This window comes from Salmo salar, chromosome 24, assembly GCF_965601325.2.
Source record: "Salmo salar chromosome 24, fSalSal1, whole genome shotgun sequence".
Lineage (NCBI taxonomy): Eukaryota > Metazoa > Chordata > Actinopteri > Salmoniformes > Salmonidae > Salmo > Salmo salar.
Genome location: NC_138314.1, coordinates 42,568,103 through 42,592,819, shown reverse-complemented (window position 1 = coordinate 42,592,819; position 24,717 = coordinate 42,568,103). Strand labels below are relative to the sequence as shown.

Below are 24,717 nucleotides of genomic sequence, written 5' to 3'. Positions count from 1 at the left end.
ATAGACCAATCTGAATAAAGTAGACAATATTCTTTAACAATTCTGGTGTAGGAGTCAAATGGCAATAGGGATTTGGCACCTCGTACATCCACATTCATGACCCTAACCTCTGACCCTAACATTATTAAAAGTCTAATTCACTAAAACTTTATTTCCATTGGCATTTAGGGTCGAATGTGGCCTGGATTTTCCAGGCCGTATCACAACCGGCCGTGATTGGGAGTCCCATAAGGCGGCGCACAATTGGCTCAGCGTCGTCCGGTTTTGGGTTTGACCGGGGTAGGCCGTCATTGTAAATAAGAATTAGTTCTTAACTTACTTGCCTAGTTTAAATAAAGGAAAAAAAAAAAAAAAAGTAAAGCACTAATGGAAACTGGGCTTAAGAAACAACCCAGTTTGATATACAGACAATCAGTTCCTTTTCTTTGACCTGAGTGTTGTATAGAAAAAGCTCTCTGGTCACCCCAACGTGGTGCAGTTCAGCTCTGCAGCGTCCATTGCCAAGGAGGAGTCGGACACGGGCCAGGCTGAGTTCCTCATTCTCACAGAGCTCTGTAAAGGTACTGTAGACTCCACTTTATCCGCTTTGGGGCCGGTCCCCCTCTGTGTGGGGCCCGGGCCCCCTCTGTGGCACACAGTGAAGTCATAAAGCTGTTGGTGTACTTCAAGTGGAATATAAATCCCACCTAAGCTACGTCCGCACTACGTTTTCCGTTTTGCTGTGCGCAGCGCTAAGGGCTGAAATCGAAGCCTAACATTTTCTCTTCCTCCTTGAACGTAATGTGGATGTAGAGACATCTTCTAGAGGCCTATTTTGGAGCGGGATCTTCACAAGCCTGTAATACAGTTTATACTTCTGTGAATATGCCTGATTTTATCAAGCAAAATGTATGCGCTATAGTCTTCTACTAATTAGCAATACCTTAATGGCTGGTTTCCCATGCACAGATTGACTCTAGTTCGGAACTAAAAAGCATTCTCAATAGAGACTAAGATTCTCCATTGAAAAATATGTTTTGTCCAGGACTAAACTTAATCTGTATCAGGGAAACTGCCTCATAATGTTTAGCCAGTGATTTAGCAATTGCTTTGACTAGTACTCTTCATGTTGCTGATCAGGCACTTCCTGTCTTCCTGTCTGCCTCCCTCAGGTCAACTGGTGGACTTCATCAAGCGGGTGGAGCAGAAGGGACCCATGTCATGTGACACAGTGCTGAAGATCTTCTACCAGTCGTGTCGCGCCGTGCAGCACATGCACAAACAGAAGCCTCCTATCATCCACCGGGATCTTAAGGTGAGCAGTTCAAAGCCCAACTCGCCCTCATAATTTCCCCAAGGTACAGCTCTAGGATCAGTGTCCCTTTCCCAATCCTAACCTTAACCATTAGTGGGGGAAATGCAAAACTGACCCAAGATCAGCATATTTGCTGCAACATCACCCTACTTCCCCTCTCAACTCCTGCCATGGCCAATACCTCTTCCTCCTTTACTACACCATACTATACCTGCTACCATCTGTATGCTATCTAGACATAACCATTCTCTTCCGGTAAGACTTCCCTCCCTCCCTGCTCTGCCACACTTAACTTTCAGCCACTTGTTTGTCAGATTTTTTATTTTTATTTGATCAGTGACAAAATACCCTGGTGATGTGCTTGCTACAGAATGCTGATGTAGGCCTCTGTGTTCTCTGGAACCCCTCCACCCTCGCGTGGCCCTCACACTCTGTTTCCTGACTTTCTAGCGGACTCAGGGATTGTTTAAGTGTTTTTGGAATGGCAACTGAGAACCAGGTCAAACCAGAGGCTATGCGTTTTGTGAATGGGTCAACAAATGTTTGAGGAGCGGAGTTGCCTCTGCAATAAATCGCCCTGCTTCTAAAGCGCCCTACAAAATAAATCACCCTGCTTCTAAAGCGACGTTAAAATAAATCGCCCTGCTTCTAAAGCGACGTTAAAATAAATCACCTGCTTCTAAAGCAGCGTTAAAATATATCACCCTGCTTCTAAAGCGGCGTTAAAATAAATCACCCTGCTTCTAAAGCGGCGTTAAAATAAATCACCCTGCTTCTAAAGCGCCCTAGAAAATAAATCGCCCTGCTTCTAAAGCAGCGTTAAAATAAATCACCCTGCTTCTAAAGCGCCCTAGAAAATAAATCACCCTGCTTCTAAAGCGACGTTAAAATAAATCACCCGCTTCGAAAGCGCCCTAGAAAATAAATCACCCCGCTTCGAAAGCGGCGTTAAAATAAATCACTCTGCTTCGAAAGCGGCGTTAAAATAAATCGCCCTGCTTACATTTTATTTTACATTTTAGTCATTTATCAGACGCTCTTATCCAGAGCGACTTACAGTAGTGAATGCATACATTCCATACATTTTCATTTCATGCATTTTTTTTTGTTGTTGGTACTGCTTCTAAAGCACCGTTAAAATAAATCACCCCTCTTCTAAAGCGGCGTTAAAATAAATCACCCCTCTTCTAAAGCGCCCTAGAAAATAAAGGTGTTGCTGACTCTTGTCCTTGCTTTATTGATGTTTATCAGAATCCAAATACATTTACGTCTTACAGGAATTTGATCTGGTGAAATGGTGCTGACATCGCCTTACAACAAACAACATTCCCAGACCGAATATAGAAAAACAAATGTACACACAAACTGCAATCGCGTAATGGGCTACTGTCCTTTTTTGTCTGCCTCCTCCAGATTGAGAACTTGCTGATCAGTCACCAAGGCACCATCAAGCTGTGTGACTTTGGCAGTTCCACCACAATAGCCCACTACCCTGACTACAGCTGGTCTGCCCAGAAGAGGTCCATGGTGGAGGATGAGGTGATTTTGGAAACCCCTGTCTGTGACCATGTTCTAGTACTCTTCCCACTATCGCTGCTGAAAACTCCCAGGGGAGAGGAGGCCTAGTCCTGGACTATAAATCTACTTGAATGGATCATTTCCTTAAATACTTTTTAGTCCAGAATTAGGCTTAATTAGTGTCTGGGGAAACCATCCCCTATTGATATAATTACACAAAATTATACTTTGTTCCTGCACCAACGTTGGTTAATCAAATCAGAACACACTGGCTTTCCTCAAACCCTGTAACGCCAGTCTATTTTCCTCCAGTTTAATGGTGCGCTACAGGAAACTAGCATTGATACAGAAAGCTAATTATTGGCTAGAAGAATCACTCATGCATAAGATTTTCTTGGAAACAGGCTGTTAATCCCCACAATTTCCTGGGAAAAGTAAAAGGTTAGATATTTTCTGGATTTGAATGTGAGGAAGATAGCTAAACCTTAGAAATAGAATGCCTAGGACTTGGAACCTTCAATAGGTAAACTCATGGGTGCACTCAAAATGGCTGCCAGACGACCCATTATGGCATCATTGACTTAAATGGGGAGGCCCGTTCTGCTCATTCTAGTTCTGTGAGCTACTGGTAAACTAAAGTTACCATCTCTGGTCACCTTCCACTGTATCCAGATCACCAGAAACACTACTCCGGCCTACAGGACACCTGAGATGATTGACCTGTACTCCAACTTCCCCATTAACGAGAAGCAGGACATCTGGGTAAGTCTTGTCATAGCAACATTATTTAGTCTGTCTATTTGTTTTTTGTTTTTTTGTTTTCGTTTGCTGCTGTATTGGTTGCTATGTCACCTGCTACGGTGAGCCCTTTGTGCCCTGGTCAAAAGTAGTGCACTATAAAGGGAATAGGGTGTTATTATTATTATTTTTTTTAAATTGCCCCTTTAAACCACATCTCTATAGCCTGTTGATCATTTTTCTCTGTGTGTGTGTGTGTGTGTGTGTGGTGTATGTCTCTCTCTCTCCAGGCATTGGGTTGTATCCTCTACTTGTTGTGTTTTAAGCAGCACCCCTTCGAGGAGGGCGCTAAGCTGCAGATAGTCAACGGGAAGTACGCCATCCCCCAGAATGACATCAAGTACACTGTTTACCACGAGCTCATCAGTAAGGAACCTCTGTACATTCATCAGATCAGGGCTCTGAAATTGGTGGTTGTCTTAGTAAATGCGGCCTGTGGTTGTAAAAATAAATGAATAGTTGAATATCTGATTTAAAAATAAAGAGAATCCATGTACAAAGCAGTCCATCTCGGTCTAGTTGCTGTTTTTGCCAGGAACGACTAGTATTTAAAAGACGAGTAACAAAACGCACACTGAAAAAATATGGTCGACCGACTTTGAGATTATGATGTGAGATCTGCCAGAAGAGGACTGGCCAGCCCTCGGAGCCTGGTTCCTCTCTAGGTTCCTTCCTGGGTTTCTACCTCTGGGCCTGGTTTCTTCCTTAGGTTCCTGCCTCTGGCCGCTCCTCCGTGCCTGTTTCTTCTATGTTTTTTCCTGGGTTCCTGCCTCTGGCCACCCCTCAGTGCCTGGTTCCTCTCTAGGTTTCTTCCTAGGTTCCTGCCTCTGGCCACCCCTCGGAGCCTGGTTCCTCTCTAGGTTTCTTCCTGGGTTCCTGCCTCTGGCCACCCCTCAGTGCCTGGTTCCTCTCTAGGTTTCTTCCTGGGTTCCTGCCTCTGGCCACCCCTCGGAGCCTGGTTCCTCTCTAGGTTTCTTCCTGGGTTCCTGCCTCTGGCCACCCCTCGGAGCCTGGTTCCTCTCTAGGTTTCTTCCTGGGTTCCTGCCTCTGGCCACCCCTCAGTGCCTGGTTCCTCTCTAGGTTTCTTCCTGGGTTCCTGCCTCTGGCCACCCCTCGGAGCCTGGTTCCTCTCTAGGTTTCTTCCTGGGTTCCTGCCTCTGGCCACCCCTTGGAGCCTGGTTCCTCTCTAGGTTTCTTCCTAGGTTCTGGCCTTCTGGAGTTTTTTTCTAGCCACTGTGCTTCTGCCACTGCATTGCTTGCTGTTAGGGTTTTAGGCTGGTTATCTGTTAAGCCCTTTGTGACAACTGCTGATGTAAAAAGGGCTTTAAAATGTGCTAAGAGGTTCTGTTTGGGCCATTCCTCTCCTCAGGATCCATGCTGAAGATCAACCCAGAGGAGAGGCTGTCCATCACGGAGCTGGTCAACCAACTGCAGGAGATCGCTGCGGCGCGCAATGTCAACCCCAAGTCTCCCATCACAGAGGTAACCGACTGACCTTCGACCCCCTGACCCTTGACCTCTGAACCCCTTCTGCTTGTCTGACCTTACAAGCATTGCAACCCAACTCATGTCTCCTTTCTAGAGCCTTTTGCATGAGGGGTCTTGACATAGACTATTACTACCAAATACCAAATGAACGTCACAGGATGTGTAATGATGTCAGCCAAACACCCCATGTTGCCAGTTAAAAATAAAAATCTGTTTAGTTGCTCACACAATGACCTACTTATTTCTCAGTTTGGGGCATTGTCCTAGCATTAGCTGTATCAGAGTGTCTGTGGAGAGGGGTGAGTAGTTGTGGGTTGTCTATCTTCCGTTCTGAGAGAGGAGGATATATTCTTGGTTGGCTACTCAGGGTAATGCCCCCTGCTTAAGGTCACACGATAGGTCAGGTCACCTTTCCCTCCTTGTGTGACCATGAGGTTTAGAGATTCCCTCTCCCTCCCCCTTGTTCTTGGACCTAACTCCTCCAGGTTTGGTATAACCAGTGTATTGTTAAAGCTTCCACCTTAAACATCTGCAAACGTTGATGAGTTAGGACCAAGGGCTATGTAGGAATTGAATTGGGACTGTGTAGCCCAGTCCCCCCCCCCCTCCTACTCCTTTACGGCAAACAAGTCAGTTCTTGGGGTACAAAGGAAGTCAGTTCTCCAGTAGTGCCACCAACTCTCTGAAGAGCTATTGAGAGAGTGCCTGCTCCCCTCCCTGCTTCTGCCTCAACCCCCTCCACCTGCCCCCTCCACCCGCCCCCTCCACCTGCCCCTGCCACCATCAGTCACAAAGGAGTGTCTCATCCCAGCCATATTCACACACTACAGGCGTTTCAGTCTTAATGGAAAGTGATGTCACGTGATGGAGAGAGAAGGACACATAGGAGATGGAAAAAGAAAGACACAAAAGGGAAGGAGGGAGAGAGCAATACTTGGCCTACTGTGGGACTTGGCATGTTGTGGGGACGGTATACTTGGCTTACTGTGGGACTTGGCATGTTGTGGGGACGGTATACTTGGCCTACTGTGGGACTTGGCATGTTGTGGGACTTGGCCTACTGTGGGACTTGGCATGTTGTGGGACTTGGCCTACTGTGGGACTTGGCATGTTGTGGGGACGGTATACTTGGCCTACTGTGGGACTTGGCATGTTGTGGGAACCGTATACTTGGCTTACTGTGGGACTTGGCATGTTGTGGGAACCGTATACTTGGCTTACTGTGGGACTTGGCATGTTGTGGGAACCGTATACTTGGCTTACTGTGGGACTTGGCATGTTGTGGGAACGGTATACTTGGCCTACTGTGGGACTTGGCATGTTGTGGGAACCGTATACTTGGCCTACTGTGGGACTTGGCATGTTGTGGGGACGGTATACTTGGCTTACTGTGGGACTTGGCATGTTGTGGGAACCGTATACTTGGCCTACTGTGGGAGGGACTTGGTATGTTGTGGAACCGTTTACTTGGCCTACTGTGGGACTTGGCATGTTGTGGGGACGGTATACTTGGCCTACTGTGGGACTTGGCATGTTGTGGGAACCGTATACTTGGCTTACTGTGGGACTTGGCATGTTGTGGGGACGGTATACTTGGCCTACTGTGGGACTTGGCATGTTGTGGGGACGGTATACTTGGCTTACTGTGGGAGGGACTTGGTATGTTGTGGAACCGTTTACTTGGCCTACTGTGGGACTTGGCATGTTGTGGGAACCGTATACTTGGCTTACTGTGGGACTTGGCATGTTGTGGGGACGGTATACTTGGCCTACTGTGGGAGGGACTTGGTATGTTGTGGAACCGTTTACTTGGCCTACTGTGGGACTTGGCATGTTGTGGGGACGGTATACTTGGCCTACTGTGGGACTTGGCATGTTGTGGGAACCGTATACTTGGCTTACTGTGGGACTTGGCATGTTGTGGGGACGGTATACTTGGCCTACTGTGGGACTTGGCATGTTGTGGGGACGGTATACTTGGCTTACTGTGGGACTTGGCATGTTGTGGGGACGGTATACTTGGCCTACTGTGGGAGGGACTTGGTATGTTGTGGAACCGTTTACTTGGCCTACTGTGGGACTTGGCATGTTGTGGGGACGGTATACTTGGCTTACTGTGGGACTTGGCATGTTGTGGGGACGGTATACTTGGCCTACTGTGGGACTTGGCATGTTGTGGGGACGGTATACTTGGCTTACTGTGGGACTTGGCATGTTGTGGGGACGGTATACTTGGCCTACTGTGGGAGGGACTTGGTATGTTGTGGAACCGTTTACTTGGCCTACTGTGGGACTTGGCATGTTGTGGGAACCGTATACTTGGCCTACTGTGGGAGGGACTTGGTATGTTGTGGAACCGTTTACTTGGCCTACTGTGGGACTTGGCATGTTGTGGGGACGGTATACTTGGCCTACTTTGGGACTTGACATGTTGTAGGAACCATATGCTTGGCCTACTGTGGGACTTGGCCTACTTTGGGACTTGACATGTTATGGGAACCGTATGCTTGGCCTACTGTGGGACTTGGCATGTTGTGGGAACCGTATGCTTGGCCTATTGTGGGACTTGGCCTACTGTGGGACTTGGCCTGTTGTGGGAACCCAATACTTGGCCTACTGTGGGACTTGGCCTACTGTGGGACTTGGCCTACTGTGGGACTTGGCATGTTGTGGGAACCCAATACTTGGCCTACTGCGGGACTTGGGACTTGGCTTGTTGTGGGAACTGTATGCTTGGCCTACTGTGGGACTTGGCCTACTGTGGGACATGGCATGTTGTGGGAACCGTATGCTTGGCCTACTGTGGGACTTGGCATGTTGTGGGAACCGTATGCTTGGCCTACTGTGGGACTTGGCATGTTGTGGGAACCATATGCTTGGCCTACTGTGGGACTTGGCATGTTGTGGGAACCGTATGCTTGGCCTATTGTGGGACTTGGCCTACTGTGGGACTTGGCCTGTTGTGGGAACCCAATACTTGGCCTACTGTGGGACTTGGCCTGTTGTGGGAACCCAATACTTGGCCTACTGTGGGACTTGGCCTACTGTGGGACTTGGCCTACTGTGGGACTTGGCCTGTTGTGGGAACCCAATACTTGGCCTACTGTGGGACTTGGCCTACTGTGGGACTTGGCATGTTGTGGGAACCGTATGCTTGGCCTACTGTGGGACTTGGCATGTTGTGGGAACCATATGCTTGGCCTACTGTGGGACTTGGCCTACTGTGGGACTTGGCATGTTGTGGGAACCGTATGCTTGGCCTACTGTGGGACTTGGCATGTTGTGGGAACCATATGCTTGGCCTACTGTGGGACTTGGCATGTTGTGGGAACCGTATGCTTGGCCTACTGTGGGACTTGGCATGTTGTGAAATTGATAGGGGGGTGGTGTAAGAGTTAGGTTGACCTTTTTTCTTGGAACGGTTGGCATGGCAGGGATGGACTTCTATTGGCTCTATTGTTTGGAAGTAAATGGGGGGTGTTAATAGTTTACTAGTGGTAAAAGCGTCACGGTCATAAGGCTAATCTTTTGCTGTTGGTGAGCAGCGCCGTCTTAAGCAGTATCAGCAGCAGTAGTATCAGCAGCAGCAGTAGTATCAGCAGCAGCAGTAGTATCAGCAGCAGCAGTAGTATCAGCAGCAGCAGTAGTATCAGCAGCAGCAGCAGTAGTATCAGCAGCAGCAGCAGTAGTATCAGCAGCAGCAGCAGTAGTATCAGCAGCAGCAGCAGTAGTATCAGCAGCAGCAGCAGTAGTATCAGCAGCAGCAGCAGTAGTATCAGCAGCAGCAGCAGTATCATCAGCAGCAGCAGCATCAGCAGCATCAGCATCAGCAGCATCAGCATCAGCAGCAGCAGCATCAGCAGCAGCAACAGCATCAGCAGCAGTAGCATCAGCAGCAGCAGTAGCATCAGCAGCAGCAGTAGCATCAGCAGCAGCAGTAGCATCAGCAGCAGCAGTAGTAGTAGTAGCAGCAGCATCAGTAGCAGTGGTGGTAGAGGAGGTGGTGGTGGTAGTAGCAGAGTTAGAGGTGGTGCTGGCGGTAGTAGAGGTGGTGCTGGCGGTAGTAGAGGTGGTGCTGGCGGTAGTGGAGGTGGTGCTGGCTGTGGTGGTGGTAGTAGTGGAGGTGGTGGTGCTGGCGGTGGTAGTAGTAAAAGTGGTAGTAGTGGTGGTAGTAGTGGCGGCGGCGGCAGTAGTAGTAGTAGTGGCGGCGGCAGTAGTAGTAGTTGTGGCGGCGGTAGTGGTGGCGGCGGTAGTAGTGGCGGTTGTGGTGGTAGTTGTAGTAGTGGCTGTGGTGGTGGTAGTAGTGGCTGTGGTGTTGGTGGTGGCAGTATAAGTAGTAGTGGCAGTATAAGTAGTAGTGGCGGTATTAGTGGCGGTGGTGGTGGCGGTATTAGTGGCGGTGGTGGTGGCGGTATTAGTGGCGGTGGTGGTGGCGGTATTAGTGGCGGTGGTGGTGGCGGTATTAGTGGCGGTGGTGGTGGCGGTATTAGTGGCGGCGGTAGTAGTATTAGTGGCGGCGGTAGTAGTATTAGTGGCGGTGGTGGTAGTATTAGTAGTGGCGGTGGTGGTAGTATTAGTAGTGGCGGTGGTGGTAGTATTAGTAGCGGCGGCGGTGGTAGTATTAGTAGCGGCGGCGGTGGTAGTATTAGTAGCGGCGGCGGTGGTAGTATTAGTAGCGGCGGCGGTGGTAGTATTAGTAGCGGCGGCGGTAGTAGTAGTAGTGGCGGTGGTGGTGATGGTGGCAGTAGTAGTAGTCGTAGTGGCGGTAGCAGTAGTGGCGGCAGTAGTAGTAGTGGTTGTAGTTGTAGTAGTGGTGGTAGTAGTAGTGGTGGTAGTGGTGGTAGTAGTAGTAGTGGCGGTGGTAGTGGTGGCGGTATTAGTGGTGGCGGTAGTAGTTGTGGCGGTAGTAGTAGTAGTTGTGGCGGTAGTAGTAGTAGTTGTGGCGGTAATAGTTGTGGCGGTAGTAGTAGTAGTTGTGGCGGTAGTAGTAGTAGTAGTTGTGGTGGTAGTACTAGTGGTGGTAGTAGTAGTGGCGTTAGTAGTGACAGTAGTAGTAGTAGTGGCGGTGGTAGAAGTATTAGTGGCGGCGGTAGTGGTGGTAGTAGTAATAGTAGTAGTGGCGATGGTAGTTGTGGCGATGGTAGTTGTGGTGGCGGTAGTTGTGGTGGCGGTAGTTGTGGTGGCGGTAGTTGTGGTGGCGGTAGTAGTATTTGTAGTGGCGGTAGTAGTATTTGTAGTGGTGGCGGTGTTGGTAGTTGTAGTAGTGGCGGCAGTAGTAGTAGTAGTGGCGGCGGTAGTAGTAGTAGTAGTGGCGGCGGTAGTAGTAGTGGCGGCGGTAGTAGTAGTAGTGGCGGCGGTAGTAGTAGTAGTGGCGGCGGTAGTAGTAGTAGTGGCGGCGGTAGTAGTAGTAGTGGCGGCGGTAGTAGTAGTAGCGGCGGCGGTAGTAGTAGTGGCGGCGGCGGTAGTAGTAGTGGCGGCGGCGGTAGTAGTAGTGGCGGCGGTAGCAGTAGTAGTAGTGGCGGCGGTAGCAGTAGTAGTAGTGGCGGTAGCAGTAGTAGTAGTAGTAGTGGCGGTAGCAGCAGTAGTAGTAGTAGTGGCGGTAGCAGCAGTAGTAGTAGTAGTGGCGGTAGCAGCAGTAGTAGTAGTAGTGGCGGTAGTAGTAGTAGTAGTAGTGGCAGTAGTAGTAGTAGTGGCAGTAGTAGTAGTAGTGGCGGCGGTAGTAGTAGTGGCGGCGGTAGTAGTAGTGGCGGCGGTAGCAGTAGTGGCGGCGGCAGTAGTAGTAGTAGTAGTGGCGGCAGCAGTAGTAGTAGTGGCGGCAGCAGTAGTAGTAGTGGCGGCAGTAGTAGTAGTGGCGGCAGTAGTTGTAGTGGCGGCAGTAGTTGTAGTGACGGCGGGAGTAGTAGTAGTTGTTGTGGCGGCGGTAGTAGTAGTAGTTGTGGTGGCGGCGGTAGTAGTAGTAGTTGTGGTGGTGGTTGTAGTTGCGGTAGTAGTAGTAGTTGTGGCGGTGGTTGTAGTTGCGGTAGTTGTGGTGGTAGTAGTGGCGGTAGTGGTAGTGTCGGTAGTAGTAGTGGCAGTAGTAGTAGTGGCGGTAGTAGTAGTAGTGGTGGTGGCGGTGGCAGTAGTAGTGGCGGCGGTGGCAGTAGTAGTGGCGGCGGTGGCAGTAGTAGTGGCGGCGGTGGCAGTAGTAGTGGCGGCGGTGGCAGTAGTAGTGGCGGCGGTGGCAGTAGTAGTGGCGGCGGTGGCAGTAGTGGTGGTGATGGTAGTGGTGGCAGTAGTAGTAGTGGTGGTAGTGGCGGTGGTAGTGGTGGTGGTGGCAGTAGTAGTAGTGGTGGTAGTAGTAGTGGTGGTGGTAGTGGTAGTGTCGGTAGTAGTAGTGGCAGTAGTAGTAGTGGCGGTAGTGGTAGTGGTGGTGGTAGTAGTGGTGGCGGTAGTAGTGACAGTAGTAGTAGTTGTGGCGGCAGTAGTAGTGGCGGCGGTAGTAGTAGTGGCGGTGGTGGTGGTAGTAGTCGTAGTGGCGGTAGTAGTGGTTGCGGTTGTAGTAGTAGTAGTAGTAGTGGCGATAGTGGCGGTATTGGCCGTAGTGGCGGTATTGGCCGTAGTGGCGGTATTGGCCGTAGTGGCGGTTAGTGGCGGTAGTAGTGGTGGCGGTAGTAGTGGTGGTGGCGGTAGTAGTGGTGGTGGCAGTAGTAGTGGTGGCGGTAGTAGTGGTGGCGGTAGTAGTGGTGGCGGTAGTGGTGGCGGCGGTAGTGGTGGCAGCGGTAGTGGTGGCAGTGGTAGTGGTGGCAGTGGTAGTGGTGGCAGTGGTAGTGGTGGCAGTAGTAGTGGCGGTGGTAGTAGTAGTGGTGGCAGTAGTAGTAGTGGTGGCGGTGGTGGTAGTAGTAGTGGTGGTAGTGGCGGTGGTGGTGGTGGTGGTGGTAGTAGTGACAGTAGTAGTAGTTGTGGCGGCAGTAGTAGTAGTAGTGGCGGCGGTAGTAGTCGTAGTGGCGGCGGTAGTAGTCGTAGTGGCGGCGGTAGTAGTCGTAGTGGCGGCGGTAGTAGTCGTAGTGGCGGCGGTAGTAGTGACAGTAGTTGTGGCGGCAGTAGTAGTTGTGGCGGCAGTAGTAGTTGTGGCGGCAGTAGTAGTAGTAGTGGCGGCGGCGGTAGTAGTAGTAGTGGCGGCGGCGGTAGTAGTAGTAGTAGTAGTGGCGGTATTGGCCGTAGTGGCGGTTAGTGGCGGTAGTAGTAGTGGCGGTAGTAGCGGTGGCGGTAGTAGTGGTGGCGGTAGTAGTGGTGTTGGTGGTGGCGGTGGTAGTAGTAGTGGTGGCGGTGGTAGTAGTAGTGGTGGCGGTGGTAGTAGTAGTGGTGGCGGTGGTAGTAGTAGTGGTGGCGGTGGTGGTAGTGGTGGTGGTGGTGGTGGTAGTGGTGGCGGCGGTGGTGGTGGCGGTAGTAGTAGTGGTGGTGGCGGTGGTAGTAGCGGTAGTATTAGTAGTAGCGGTAGTGGTAGTAGTGGTGGTGGCGGTAGTAGTAGTGGCGGTAGTAGTAGTGGCGGTAGTAAGGGATAGACACAACTGCTCCCCTGTGTCTGAGGGCAGAATTAGACTGGGATGATCTGTGTTAAGCGGGGGTTTCTCTGTGGGGTTAAGGAGCTTACCCCCTCCGGAGAGGAGGCACAGCCAAGACTGGTGACGGTTTGACCCTCACTGACACACCCAGAGATACCTACACTCTAGTCCAGGGGAGATACTTCTGTTCTGACTGAATCCAACGACTGACTGCCTTCTCTTGGGACTTGTTTTCGTCCTTCTCTTCACTTGTCAACTGTTTGTTTTTGGTGCTTGGTCGCCCCATGAGTCTGTTGAGGCCAGATTACTGTTTGAGGCCTGCTTACGATGGCTATGAATCTCTGCAGCTGCTGGAGCAGAACGGAGGCTTTGGCAACAACGGCGCACAGCCCCCAACCCAGATCCACAACATCCACAACGCAGGTGAGTTCAAACGCTGTGTGTGTGTGTGTGTGTCGTGTGTGGCGGCAGTGTGTGTGTGTCGTGTGTGTCGTGTGTGGCGGCAGTGTGTCGTGTGTGTCGTGTGTGGCGGCAGTGTGTGTGTGTGTCGTGTGTGGCGGCAGTGTGTGTCTGTGTCGTGTGTGTCTCGTGTGTGTGTGTGTGTGTGTCTCGTGTGTGTGTGTGTGTGTGTGTGTGTGTGTGTGTGTGTGTGTCTCGTGTGTGTAGTAGCAGTACCAGTAGTAGTGTGTAGTAGTGTGTGCGTGCGTGTCTCGCGTGTGTGCGTGCGTTTTTATTTTTACATTTTTTTTTTATACCTTTTATTTAACTAGGCAAGTCAGTTAAGAACAAATTCTTATTTTCAACGACGGCCTAGTGGGTTAACTGCCTTGTTCAGGGGCAGAACGACAGGTGTGTGTGTGTGTGTGTGTAGGGTTATCATTGTTAGTTACTCAATAAGATGCATTTCAGCCACAATTGAGCCTGTCTACTGGAACGTTCCCCGCCATGTTCTCTTCATAACGGGACACCAGTAGCTCTAGCCATAGATCACACTATCTGCCCTAGATCACTACCCCTGCCTGGGGACACTAATCACAATTGATTGCGGTCTGGAGGCTAACTTGGAGGGTAACTGGCGATGAGCTCACCATGCCTGTAATCAGGTTATGCTGCTGGCTCTTGGCGCCTTCCCTCCCTCCTGATCCCAGGGTAGGAAAGAACAAGTATGGCTGCAGTGTAAATTGGTTTGGATCTGAGTTGATGAAGGCAGGCTGGGTCCATATTTACCAAGCATTTCAGAATAGGAATGCTGTTCGAGGAACAGTTTTGCCTTTTTATATTTATAAGGAATAACATTCTATGGACAGATCCTAGATCAGCACTCCTACTCTGAAATGTTTGAAACATATGACCCCTGATCAGACTTTCCCTTCACCTGAAGGCCAGATGGTCACACTCTCACAACCCACCAGCTGCTGTGTTTGTCTTCTTAGGAGATGCATGGTGTGGTCCACTTGTCGCCTGATGTTTGCACTCAGTGCGTTTTAAAAAACCCTAATAATAACCTACGGATACATAGATTTTAAATGCTGGAACATGGCTTACAGCTCATTCAGGAAGGGACTGGCGTGTCAATATTTCATATATAATATGAAAAAAAAATATATATCCACAGGGAAAAGCACAGGCAGGATTTGTAAGTTTATATGCTTAGTATTTGAAAATTTTTACTGGCACTAAATTAATGAAAATACTAAGCATAAAACTTTCATATCTTGCATGTGCTTTTCCCTGTGGATATATATTTACACTGACTCTTTTCAGAATTAGCACTGCAAACATCTAGGAACACTTTATTATAATCTATTATAATCTTGGCTGTAATACTTTTGTTTGAATCTATCATACTTGGAAATGTAACTTTTTTAAGGAAGAGTGCTTATGGAGTGGACACAACTACTACTGCTGGTGCTACTACTACTACTGGTGCTACTACTACTACTGGTGGTGCTACTACTACTACTACTGGTGGTGCTACTACTACTACTGGTGCTACTACTACTACTACTACTACTACTACTACTGGTACTGCTGCTATTACTGGTACTGCTGCTACTACTGGTACTACTACTACTACTACTACTGCTGCTACTACCACTGCTACTACTACTATTGCTGGTACTGCTACTGCTGGTGCTACTGCTACTACTGGTACTACTACTACTGCTGGTACTACTACTACTGCTGGTACTACTACTGCTGGTACTACTACTACTGCTGGTACTACTACTGGTACTACTACTACTACTACTACTGCTGGTGCTACTACTGGTACTACTACTACTACTACTACTACTGCTGGTGCTACTACTGGTGCTAATACTACTATTACTACTGCTGGTGCTACTACTGCTACTACTACTGCTACTACTGCTACTGCTACTACTGCTGCTGCTACTACTACTGCTACTACTACTACTACTGCTGCTACTACTACTACGGCTACTACTGTTGATCTGGTGCTATGTATTCGGCTGTTAAGAGGATTGCTCTTTTGGCAGTCAGCCATCTGGTGAACAGACTGGGGGCTCCCTGTGATGAGATGCTTCCTGCACTCATTCACACCTGGCGTCAGTGCTTCATTTGAGCCGGATCCTGCCGGAACAGGATCCGGCACCTCTCTTTTGTTCTCTTTCGTTCACGGAGCCCATTTGCCAGGATCAGATAGCCTACCTCTTGTGGCATGAACAATTATTTTCACTGTTTGCAATGTAAAAATCATAATAAAAGCAATCAGAGTAGTTACATTTTGGCTTCCTCTGTAATTGTCATGCCCCATTTAAAAAGAAAAAAAGAAAAAAGAAAAAACGTAATGTGAAAATGTGCCTGGTTATTGTAAGAACTGATACATGTTGGGCTGGCCCGGGTTTATGGCAATATTTTAACCTATATAGACCATTTCTGTGGTGCGAGAGAAGCACGCCTGTATCTCTCAAAGAACTAAAATGAGATTCTGTTTTTATGATCTCTCTCCCTCTCTGTGCTCTGATAGACATGAGCCGGCAACTCTCATCTCTTCAGCATTGCACATCATAATTTATTTCCTAATGGAATAATAGCTGCTGGAAGTGTGCTGGAGGTGATGCAGCACTTTGCAGTCTGTTAAGAAAGAAATGAAATAATTCCCAATACTACATCAAGAGTACACCTATAATTTAGCCACTGAGGATCCATAGCTAATTTGAAAAAAATTGCCTAGGCATGCCTACTGTCGGTAAAGCGTGTCAGATCTGTCAGTGAATAGCATGCAGCCAAAACAGACCTTTCGCAATATTTCAAATACAATCGCTGGAAAACACAGTTTGGAAAGCAAATGAATCCGCCTGAAAGTAAAATACTAATCTGTTAATTTACCAAGTTTTTAACTTCCAAATAGGCCTATTGAGTGAACAGCATAGTTTTACAAAGTAAAGCAAGAGAGAGATGAGCTTTTGGCTGCTGAGTGAGCTGCACATCATTGAGTGAGTCAGTGAAACTGGGAAGATGTTTTGGACTAATTTACTCCTCGTATTGTAGCCTACAGTAATGTGTTTCTACGCACACCTAGGCTATTGATGGATTCAAGATAATGTTGTTTTTATTGATCAGTTTGTCAGTGTCAAAGTAGCCTGTCATTTCGATTAATTTGTGAGGTATTAAAGATTTTGCGCAAGTCTCCAGTCATGTAGAATTGCATGAAATATATTTATAAAAGCCCACATTTTTCCAGGACTCCAGGCTACAAAAAATGTACTCCATGTGTGCAACTTCTGCAAGCGGCTCCACACCGTTGCTCATTTTTTGTTCCAGCACGTCCCATATTACAAATTAAGCACTGCCTGGCGTGTATTCAGTAGTGCACACTGTAGCAAAATGTTTCGCAGTATAAATATGTTTTAATTGGATAAATTCAGGTTCCTCCCCATTTTGTCATGTTAGCTTCCGTTTGGGTACTAGAAAGTAGACCCATCCACTAAACTGGTTCATCACCTACGGTGGTAGGGTTACGTCATCCCTCTAAAAAAACATGGAGAAAAGACAAAGGACCCAATTCAATGAGTTGTACACTCATGTCAAACCCTATTGTCAAGTCCAGGGTTCATCAACTAGATTCAGCCACTGGCCAATTTTCTTTTCTTGAGTGGATGGTCGGGTGGACTGCAAATTCACCAGATGAAGCCCAAACCGATATGCTTGACTAAAACATAATCATTTCAAACCTTGCTTACATTTGTATACGATCACGTCTCTCTATTATGCGGGGAATACTTGGGAACAGATTTCAGGGGTGTCAAACAAATTTTGGCCCGGGTGCCGCATTCGGTCTTCAATGAGGTCCGGAAGGCCAGATTGAAAATTGGTTGTATTTCCTCGCAGTCAAAATGTGCAATAAGTAGTCCTCTATCTATGTTGTTGTTATTATTAATCATTTCAACCTCCCTGACTCTAGCCTTTTATTTAGAAGATTATTAGAAGCTGGACACAGTCAAGAAACTGAATGAATTTAGGTCCATTATCATTTAACCACAGTTTAGATTAGACTTTAGTCATTTTAAAGTATATTGTGCTTGACGCCTCTCCAGGAATGTATTTGTGTTTATTATTATTTATTTTCTACTCAAACCACCTGCATCCCGGATGTTTGACACCCGTCATTGATAAATTGTGTGGATCACAAATGTAAATTGATGATTAGCTAATGAAAATGTTTATTTCCAGATGCTTAATGTGTGAACCACTTTTGTACGCTGACCCATGACTTTGTCTCCTTCCTGTGTGTTTCAGGGGTGTACGGTGCGGACCCGGACCAGGGCGGGGGCTTTCTCGACATCCTGAAGGGAGGAACCGAACGCTTTCTGACCAACATCAAAGACACCTCCTCTAAAGTCATCCAGTCTGTGGCCAGGTGAGACAGTTGGTTCAGAAACACCTGCAATACTTTAGAACTGAGAATACATTATACTGAGAAATATCACAATACATTATTCTGAGAAACATCGCAATGCATTATACTGAGAAACATCGCAATGCATTATACTGAGAAACATCACAATACATTATACTGAGAAACATCGCAATACATTATACTGAGAAACATCACAATACATTATACTGAGAAACATCGCAATACATTATACTGAGAAACATCACAATACATTATACTGAGAAACATCACAATACATTATACTGAGAAACATCACAATACATTATACTGAGAAACATCGGCAGATACATTATACTGAGAAATATCGCAATACATTATACTGAGAAATATCACAATGCATTATACTGAGAAACATCGCAATACATTATACTGAGAAACATCGCAATACATTATACTGAGAAACATCGCAATGCATTATACTGAGAAACATCACAATGCATTATACTGAGAAACATCGCAATACATTATACTGAGAAACATCACAATGCATTATACTGAGAAACATCACAATACATTATACTGAGAAACATCACAATACATTATACTGAGAAACATCACAATATACAGTGCATTTGGAAATTATTCAGACACCTTGACTTTTGCCACAATTTGATACATTGCAGCCTTACTGTAAAATGGATTAAATTGTTTTATTTACTCATTAATCTACAAACAATATCCCATAATGACAAAGCAAAAAAATTAAATAATTCAGTAATGATTGCTATTTTAAAATATATATATATATATATATATATATATATATATATACACACACACCTATCTATCCATCTATCCATCTATCCATCTATCCATCTATCCATCTATCCATCTATCCATCTATCCATCTATCCATCTATCCATCTATCCATCTATCCATACATCTATCCATACATCTATCCATACATCTATCCATACATCTATCCATACATCTATCCATACATCTATCCATACTCTATCCATCATCTATCCATCTATCTATCCATCTATCCATACATCTATCCATACATCTATCCATACATCTATCTATACATCTATCCATACATACATCTCTATCTATATTACATTTACATAAGTATTCAGACCCTTTACTCAGGTACTTTGTTGAAGCACCTTTGGCAGTGATTTACAGCATTGATTCTTCTTGGGTATGACGCTACAAGCTTGGCACACCTGTATTTGTGGAGTTTGTCCCATTCTTCTCTGCAAATCCTCTAAAGCGCTTTCAGGTTGGATGGGGAGCGTCGATGCATTGCTATTTTCAAGTCTCCAGAGATGTTCGACCGTGCCCTGGCTGGGCCACTCAAGGACATTCAGACACTTGTTGCAAAGCCACTCCTGCGTTGTCTTGGCTGTGTGCTTGGGGTCGTTGTCCTGTTGGAAGGTGAACCTTCGCCCCCAGTCTGAGTTCTTGAGCGCTCTGTACTTTGCTCCGTTCATCTTTGCCTCGATCCTGACTAGTCTCCCAGTCCCTGCCGCTGAAAAACATCCCCACCGCATAATGCTGCCACCACCATGCTTCACCGTAGGGATGGTGCCAGGTTTCCTCCAGATGTGGCACTTGGCATTCAGGCAAAAGAGTTCAATCTTGATTTCATCAGACCAGACAGTTTTTTTTTAGGTGCCTTTTGACAAACTCAGTAAACGGGCTGTCATGTGCCGTTTACTGAGGAGTGGCTTCTGTCTAGCCACTCTACCATAAAGGCCTGATTGGTGGAGTGCTGCAGAGATGGTTCTCCTGTCTCCACAGAGCTCTGTCAGAGTGACCATTGGGTTCTTGGTCACCTCCCTGACCAAGGCCCTTCTCCCTCGATTGCTCAGTTTGGCCGGGCGGCCAGCTCCAGGAAGGGTCTTGTTGATTCCAAACTTCTTCCATTTAAGGATGATGGAGGCCACTGTGTTCTTGGGGACCTTCAATCCTGCAGAAATTTGTTGGTACCCTTCCCTAGATGTGCCTCGACACAATCCTGTCTTGGAGCTCTATGGACAATTCCTTTGACCTCATGGCTTGGTTTTTGCTCTGACATGCACTGTGGGATCTTATATAGACAGGTGTGTGCCTTTCCAAATCATGTCCAATCAATTAAATTTACCACAGACTCTAATCAACTTGTAAAAACATCTCAAGGATGATCAATGGAAACAGGATGCACCTGAGCTCAATTTTGAGTCTCATAGAAAAGGGTCTGAATTCTTACAGTACCAGTCAAAAGTTTGGACACACCTACTCATTCCAGGGTTTTTTCGTTATTTTACTATTTTCTACATTATAGAATAATAGAGAAGACAACACTATTAAATAACACATGGGGAATCATGTAGTAACCAAAAAAGTGTTTAAAAAATCGAAATATATTTTTTATTTTAGATTCTTCAAAGTATCCACCCTTTGCCTTGATGTCAGTTTTGCACACTCTTGGCATTCTCTCAACTAGCTTCATGAAGTAGTCACCTGGAATACATTTCAATTAACAGGTGTGCCTTGTTAAAAGTTAATTTGTTAAATTTTTCTCATATGTTTCCATTAGCCGGTAATAGCCAGCTTTTGGCCGATACATTTTTTAAATTAAAATTGAAGTGGCACTGGCCAATTGTCCAGAAGAAGAAAAAATCCCATTGTGAAATAATGCTTTTTAGCCTCTAAATACCAGTCGATGGAAATACATTTTGACTGGTCATGCTTATCGGTCTATAGGTTAATTCGCATAATTTTGTGAAATTACAGTTGCGCCTATGTACAATATTCATTATGTATCTTATTTATCATAAAGATACAAAGCGTTTGAGTGGAAAATCTATCAGACAGCGCGAGAGCTGCTGCTACAGCATCTCAAACAGTAAATGCATAGGCAATAGAAGGCAGGGTTTATCAGCGTCATACCACTTTGCAATGAGCTGGAGGCAGTGTCCATTTTGAAAACGTATAGCTACTTTTTTATTTATTTATTTTTCACCTTTTTTAACCAGGTAGGCAAGGTACTTAATTGTATGAAACCTGAATGTTTTACTACATGAGGCATGTCTTAGCTTGCTTCAAAGTAGCCTAGCCAAAATCAGACCACAGCTGTGGAGGCAATTCTTTTATATCAACTTTTTTTTCTTCTCATTGTCTGGTAGCCAAAGACACAATCCTAGGTCATATTAGCAACCCATGCTAGCTGTTACATGTTAAGATCTCCCCTCATTTCGGTCACATGAAACCTCTCACCAGTTAATTGTATTATTGAACAAACATTTGCGTGTAGCCTACTACCTTGTGGGCATTGCTCGGCTTATATTATGAAGAAATAATAGTTTATCAACATTTTAAGCGAACTGTTCTGATCTGTTGCATCAGACTCATTTGCTTTTGAAAGTTGGGGGGGATAGTGATTCAGCTGTTCGTTACTCGTCTTGTCTGAGGAAAAGTAAATGTGGAGCGTTATTCTAACATCTTCAAAGTGCACATTGTAATTAGGTGAGAAGGGGACTGCACGTTGCAATTAGGTGAGAAGGGGACTGCACGTTGCAATTAGGTGAGAAGGGGACTGCACGTTGCAATTAGGTGAGAAGGGGACTGCATGTTGCAATTAGGTGAGAAGGGGACTGCACGTTGCAATTAGGTGAGAAGGGGACTGCACGTTGCAATTAGGTGAGAAGGGGACTGCACGTTGCAATTAGGTGAGAAGGGGACTGCACGTTGCAATTAGGTGAGAAGGGGACTGCACGTTGCAATTAGGTGAGAAGGACTGCACGTTGCAATTAGGTGAGAAGGACTGCACGTTGCAATTAGGTGAGAAGGACTGCACGTTGCAATTAGGTGAGAAGGACTGCACGTTGCAATTAGGTGAGAAGGACTGCACGTTGCAATTAGGTGAGAAGGACTGCACGTTGCAATTAGGTGAGAAGGACTGCACGTTGCAATTAGGTGAGAAGGACTGCACGTTGCAATTAGGTGAGAAGGGGACTGCACGTTGCAATTAGGTGAGAAGGGGACTGCACGTTGTCGACTTGCATGTTCTGTTAATATGAATTACCATAATGAAAATGTGATTTCTGTCATTCTGAGAACCGTGGATGAACACCCTAATCAGGTTATGCACCCAATGCATATGGGTCTGTTAAATTTCTCAAATATCTGGTAAATTAAAATGCTGCCGGTCAAATGTCCGGCGCCACATTTCCGAAACTGAAAACCTGACACACACACACACACACACACTGCTCAGAAAGACTGTCTCCCTTTCTGCATTATCGCAAATATCTCTGCCCATGCAAGCTCCACACACCCACACACACCATTCTCTCTAGGATCTGATAACTCACTCCACCCTTGTCCACTCATCCTGTTTTGATTCATTGGTTTGCCCATTTTAGTTCTGTTTTGTGTTTTTCTGATTTTGTTTTATGAACTCTGCCTCTACCACAACTCATGGTCCTATAAAGTCCTTCCTGTAGCCCCAGGTAAATATGGGATACTACACGCCCTCTTTGTACCCGCCTCATTTCCTGTGTGTTTGTGTGCGTGTGGCTGTAGTCTGCAAAATGATTCACACTGCTGTGTCCATAATCCCATGTTATCAGCACAAAGTGAACATGGGGTTTGCGTTGAAACATGGTTTGAATTCTAATCCTCCACCGCCTACTAAAAACCAACATCTCACCAACGTTCATTTTCCTAACTCGCCTACATCTGTGGCTGTTCTTTTTAATCCCATAGATCCAACTAGTTTTCTTCAGTTTAGACTGTAGATTTGTGGTGGAAAAAGTACTGTATTTAAATCTCTTTTTTTTAAGTCTCTATCATTGACAATGTGCGATGATAGTGATAGAAAATGTGTCATTGCTGTGAAATGCTTCTACACACAACTGATTATAGTTGGTGGGTGTCCCAATAGTCTCTCCTCTCTCTTGAAGTGTGCACTTGTTCACAGGTAAATGACTGATGTATGCAAACTCCCTATGCCAATCCAACACTTTTTACATTTATGGGAAGTAGTCAACGAGTGCACACTACAGGAGGAAGGAGGAGATATTGGGATACAACCAGAATGCCCCTTTGAAATTTGGCAACTAGATTGTCAGTTTTTTTTGTTCCTGGCCTTTGTTCAGTATTGTCCGGGAAACAAGTGTCCTCTTCGTTTGTGACAACAGATCTGAATTGTACCCATTGTTTGTTTCTTCTCACAGTTATACAAAGGGAGACCTGGATATCTCCTACATCACCTCTAGAATAGCAGGTATGTACCCTCATTCTAGCCTTGTCCTAGATCAGTTTTGTGTTCTTGTTTGGTATGACAAGGAGTTGACATGATGGCCCAAACAGATCTGGGACCAGGCTACTCATTGTACACTATTATGGATTTTTTGTTGTTGTTGTCTTTGACCACCTTCTAAACTGTGTTGCTTTGTGGCTTGTCCTTGAATATGACATAATAAAAATATGACATAGAACCATTTCAGCATTATTTTTTATGTCTCTGAGCAGAATTGAAGCTCATCCATCTGTAGAGTGTTTTCAAAAAGGCTAAGTGAAATAATGTGATGGTTTACTCGGTTCTCGTGTGTGTGTGTGTGTGTGTGTGTGTGTGTGCGCTCAGTCATGTCCTTCCCAGCGGAGGGAGTGGAGTCTGCCATTAAGAACAACATGGAGGATGTGCGTCTCTTCCTGGATGGCCGTCATGCAGGACACTACGCCGTCTACAACCTGACCAAGCGCTCTTACAGACCCACCCGCTTCCACAACAGGGTAAGGCAGCCCACCACCAGACAGAATATGACCAATATTTACTATTAGGTAAAGAAAGGAGGGTTTTGAGGAACAATTCTACTGGTGCGCTGGTTTATGCGTCCCTGATTATTTGAGGGAATTTTGCAATCTGTGTCAAAGTTAAAGTTCAGTATTAGGTATAGTCATTAGACAGACACCTATTTGAAAATAGACTTCCTAAAAGCTCTTCCTGACCTGCCGTAGGTGTCGGAGTGTGGCTGGCAGGCCCGGCGGGCACCCAACCTGAGGAGCCTCTACAGCCTCTGTAAGAACATGCACCTGTGGCTGAAACAGGACCAGAGGAACATCGCCGTAGTCCACTGCCTGGTGAGCACAGCCAGCCCTACACTCACTCACTCGCACTGGGGGACACCAAGTACTCATTATATATCTTTTTAATCACCTTTTCCTCCCATAATTGGTAGTCTGTCTGAAATGCAGACCAACCTGAGAACTTGTACTCTTAGTCCCCCATGTTGACCCATGATCCCCCTTGTCTTGTGTGCTTGTAGGACGGCCGGGCGGCCTCGGCTGTGGCGGTGTGCTCCTTCCTGTGTTTCTGCCGCCTCTTCACCACGGCCGAGGCGGCTGTATACATGTTCAGTATGAAGCGCTGTCCACCGGGGATCTCCCCTTCCCACAAGAGGTAGGTGCTCTTCACCACGGCCGAGGCGGCTGTATACATGTTCAGTATGAAGCGCTGTCCCCCGGGGATCTCCCCTTCCCACAAGAGGTAGGTGCTCTTCACCACGGCCGAGGCGGCTGTATACATGTTCAGTATGAAGCGCTGTCCCCCGGGGATCTCCCCTTCCCACAAGAGGTAGGTGCTCCTGGTCAAGTCATCCAGCCTTAAGTTTCTCCTGGGTACAGATCTAGGATCAGCTTCCCCTCCCCAATCCTAACCTTATCCGGCATGTAGGTATCCTAGTGTTTTAAGAACTTTGGGCCAGTAACCGAAAGGTTGCTGGTTCGAATCCCAGAGCCGGCAAGGTGGAAGAATCTGCCGTTCTTCCCTTGAGCAATGCAGTTAAGCCCCAAAAACAACTGTTCCCCGGGCGCCGATGACGTGGATTAAGGGAGCCCCCCGCACCTCTCTGATTCAGAGGGATGAGGTTAAATGAGGAAGACACATTTCAGTTGAATGCATTCAGTTGTTCAACTGACCCGGTGTCCCCCTTTCCCTTCCCTTATCCAACTGACCTGGTGTCCCCCTTTCCCTTCCCTTATCCAACTGACCAGGTGTCCCCCTTTCCCTTCCCTTATCCAACTGACCTGGTGTCCCCCCTTCCCTTCCCTTATCCAACTGACCAGGTGTCCCCCTTTCCCTTCCCTTATCCAACTGACCCGGTGTCCCCCTTTCCCTTCCCTTTTCCAACTGACCAGGTGTCCCCCTTTCCCTTCCCTT

The 24,717-nt window shown here is 46.8% G+C and overlaps 1 protein-coding gene across 2 annotated transcripts in view; it reads left to right on the top strand.

Moving 5' to 3' along the window:
• Positions 1-24,717, top strand: part of gak (cyclin G associated kinase) — a 44,250-nt gene that overhangs the window by 7,091 nt on the left and 12,442 nt on the right. Inside the window, exons 4-16 of one of the 2 annotated variants that reach the window (XM_014172640.3) lie at positions 446-560; positions 1,152-1,294; positions 2,708-2,833; positions 3,485-3,574; positions 3,841-3,976; positions 4,980-5,092; positions 12,987-13,062; positions 17,404-17,524; positions 21,989-22,006; positions 22,733-22,782; positions 23,143-23,291; positions 23,517-23,639; positions 23,825-23,958. In XM_014172640.3, coding sequence (XP_014028115.1) covers positions 446-560; positions 1,152-1,294; positions 2,708-2,833; positions 3,485-3,574; positions 3,841-3,976; positions 4,980-5,092; positions 12,987-13,062; positions 17,404-17,524; positions 21,989-22,006; positions 22,733-22,782; positions 23,143-23,291; positions 23,517-23,639; positions 23,825-23,958 — 1,394 coding nt within the window. The remainder of the gene's footprint in view (positions 1-445; positions 561-1,151; positions 1,295-2,707; positions 2,834-3,484; positions 3,575-3,840; positions 3,977-4,979; positions 5,093-12,986; positions 13,063-17,403; positions 17,525-21,988; positions 22,007-22,732; positions 22,783-23,142; positions 23,292-23,516; positions 23,640-23,824; positions 23,959-24,717) is intronic. The other variant, XM_014172641.3, reaches the window with a different exon arrangement.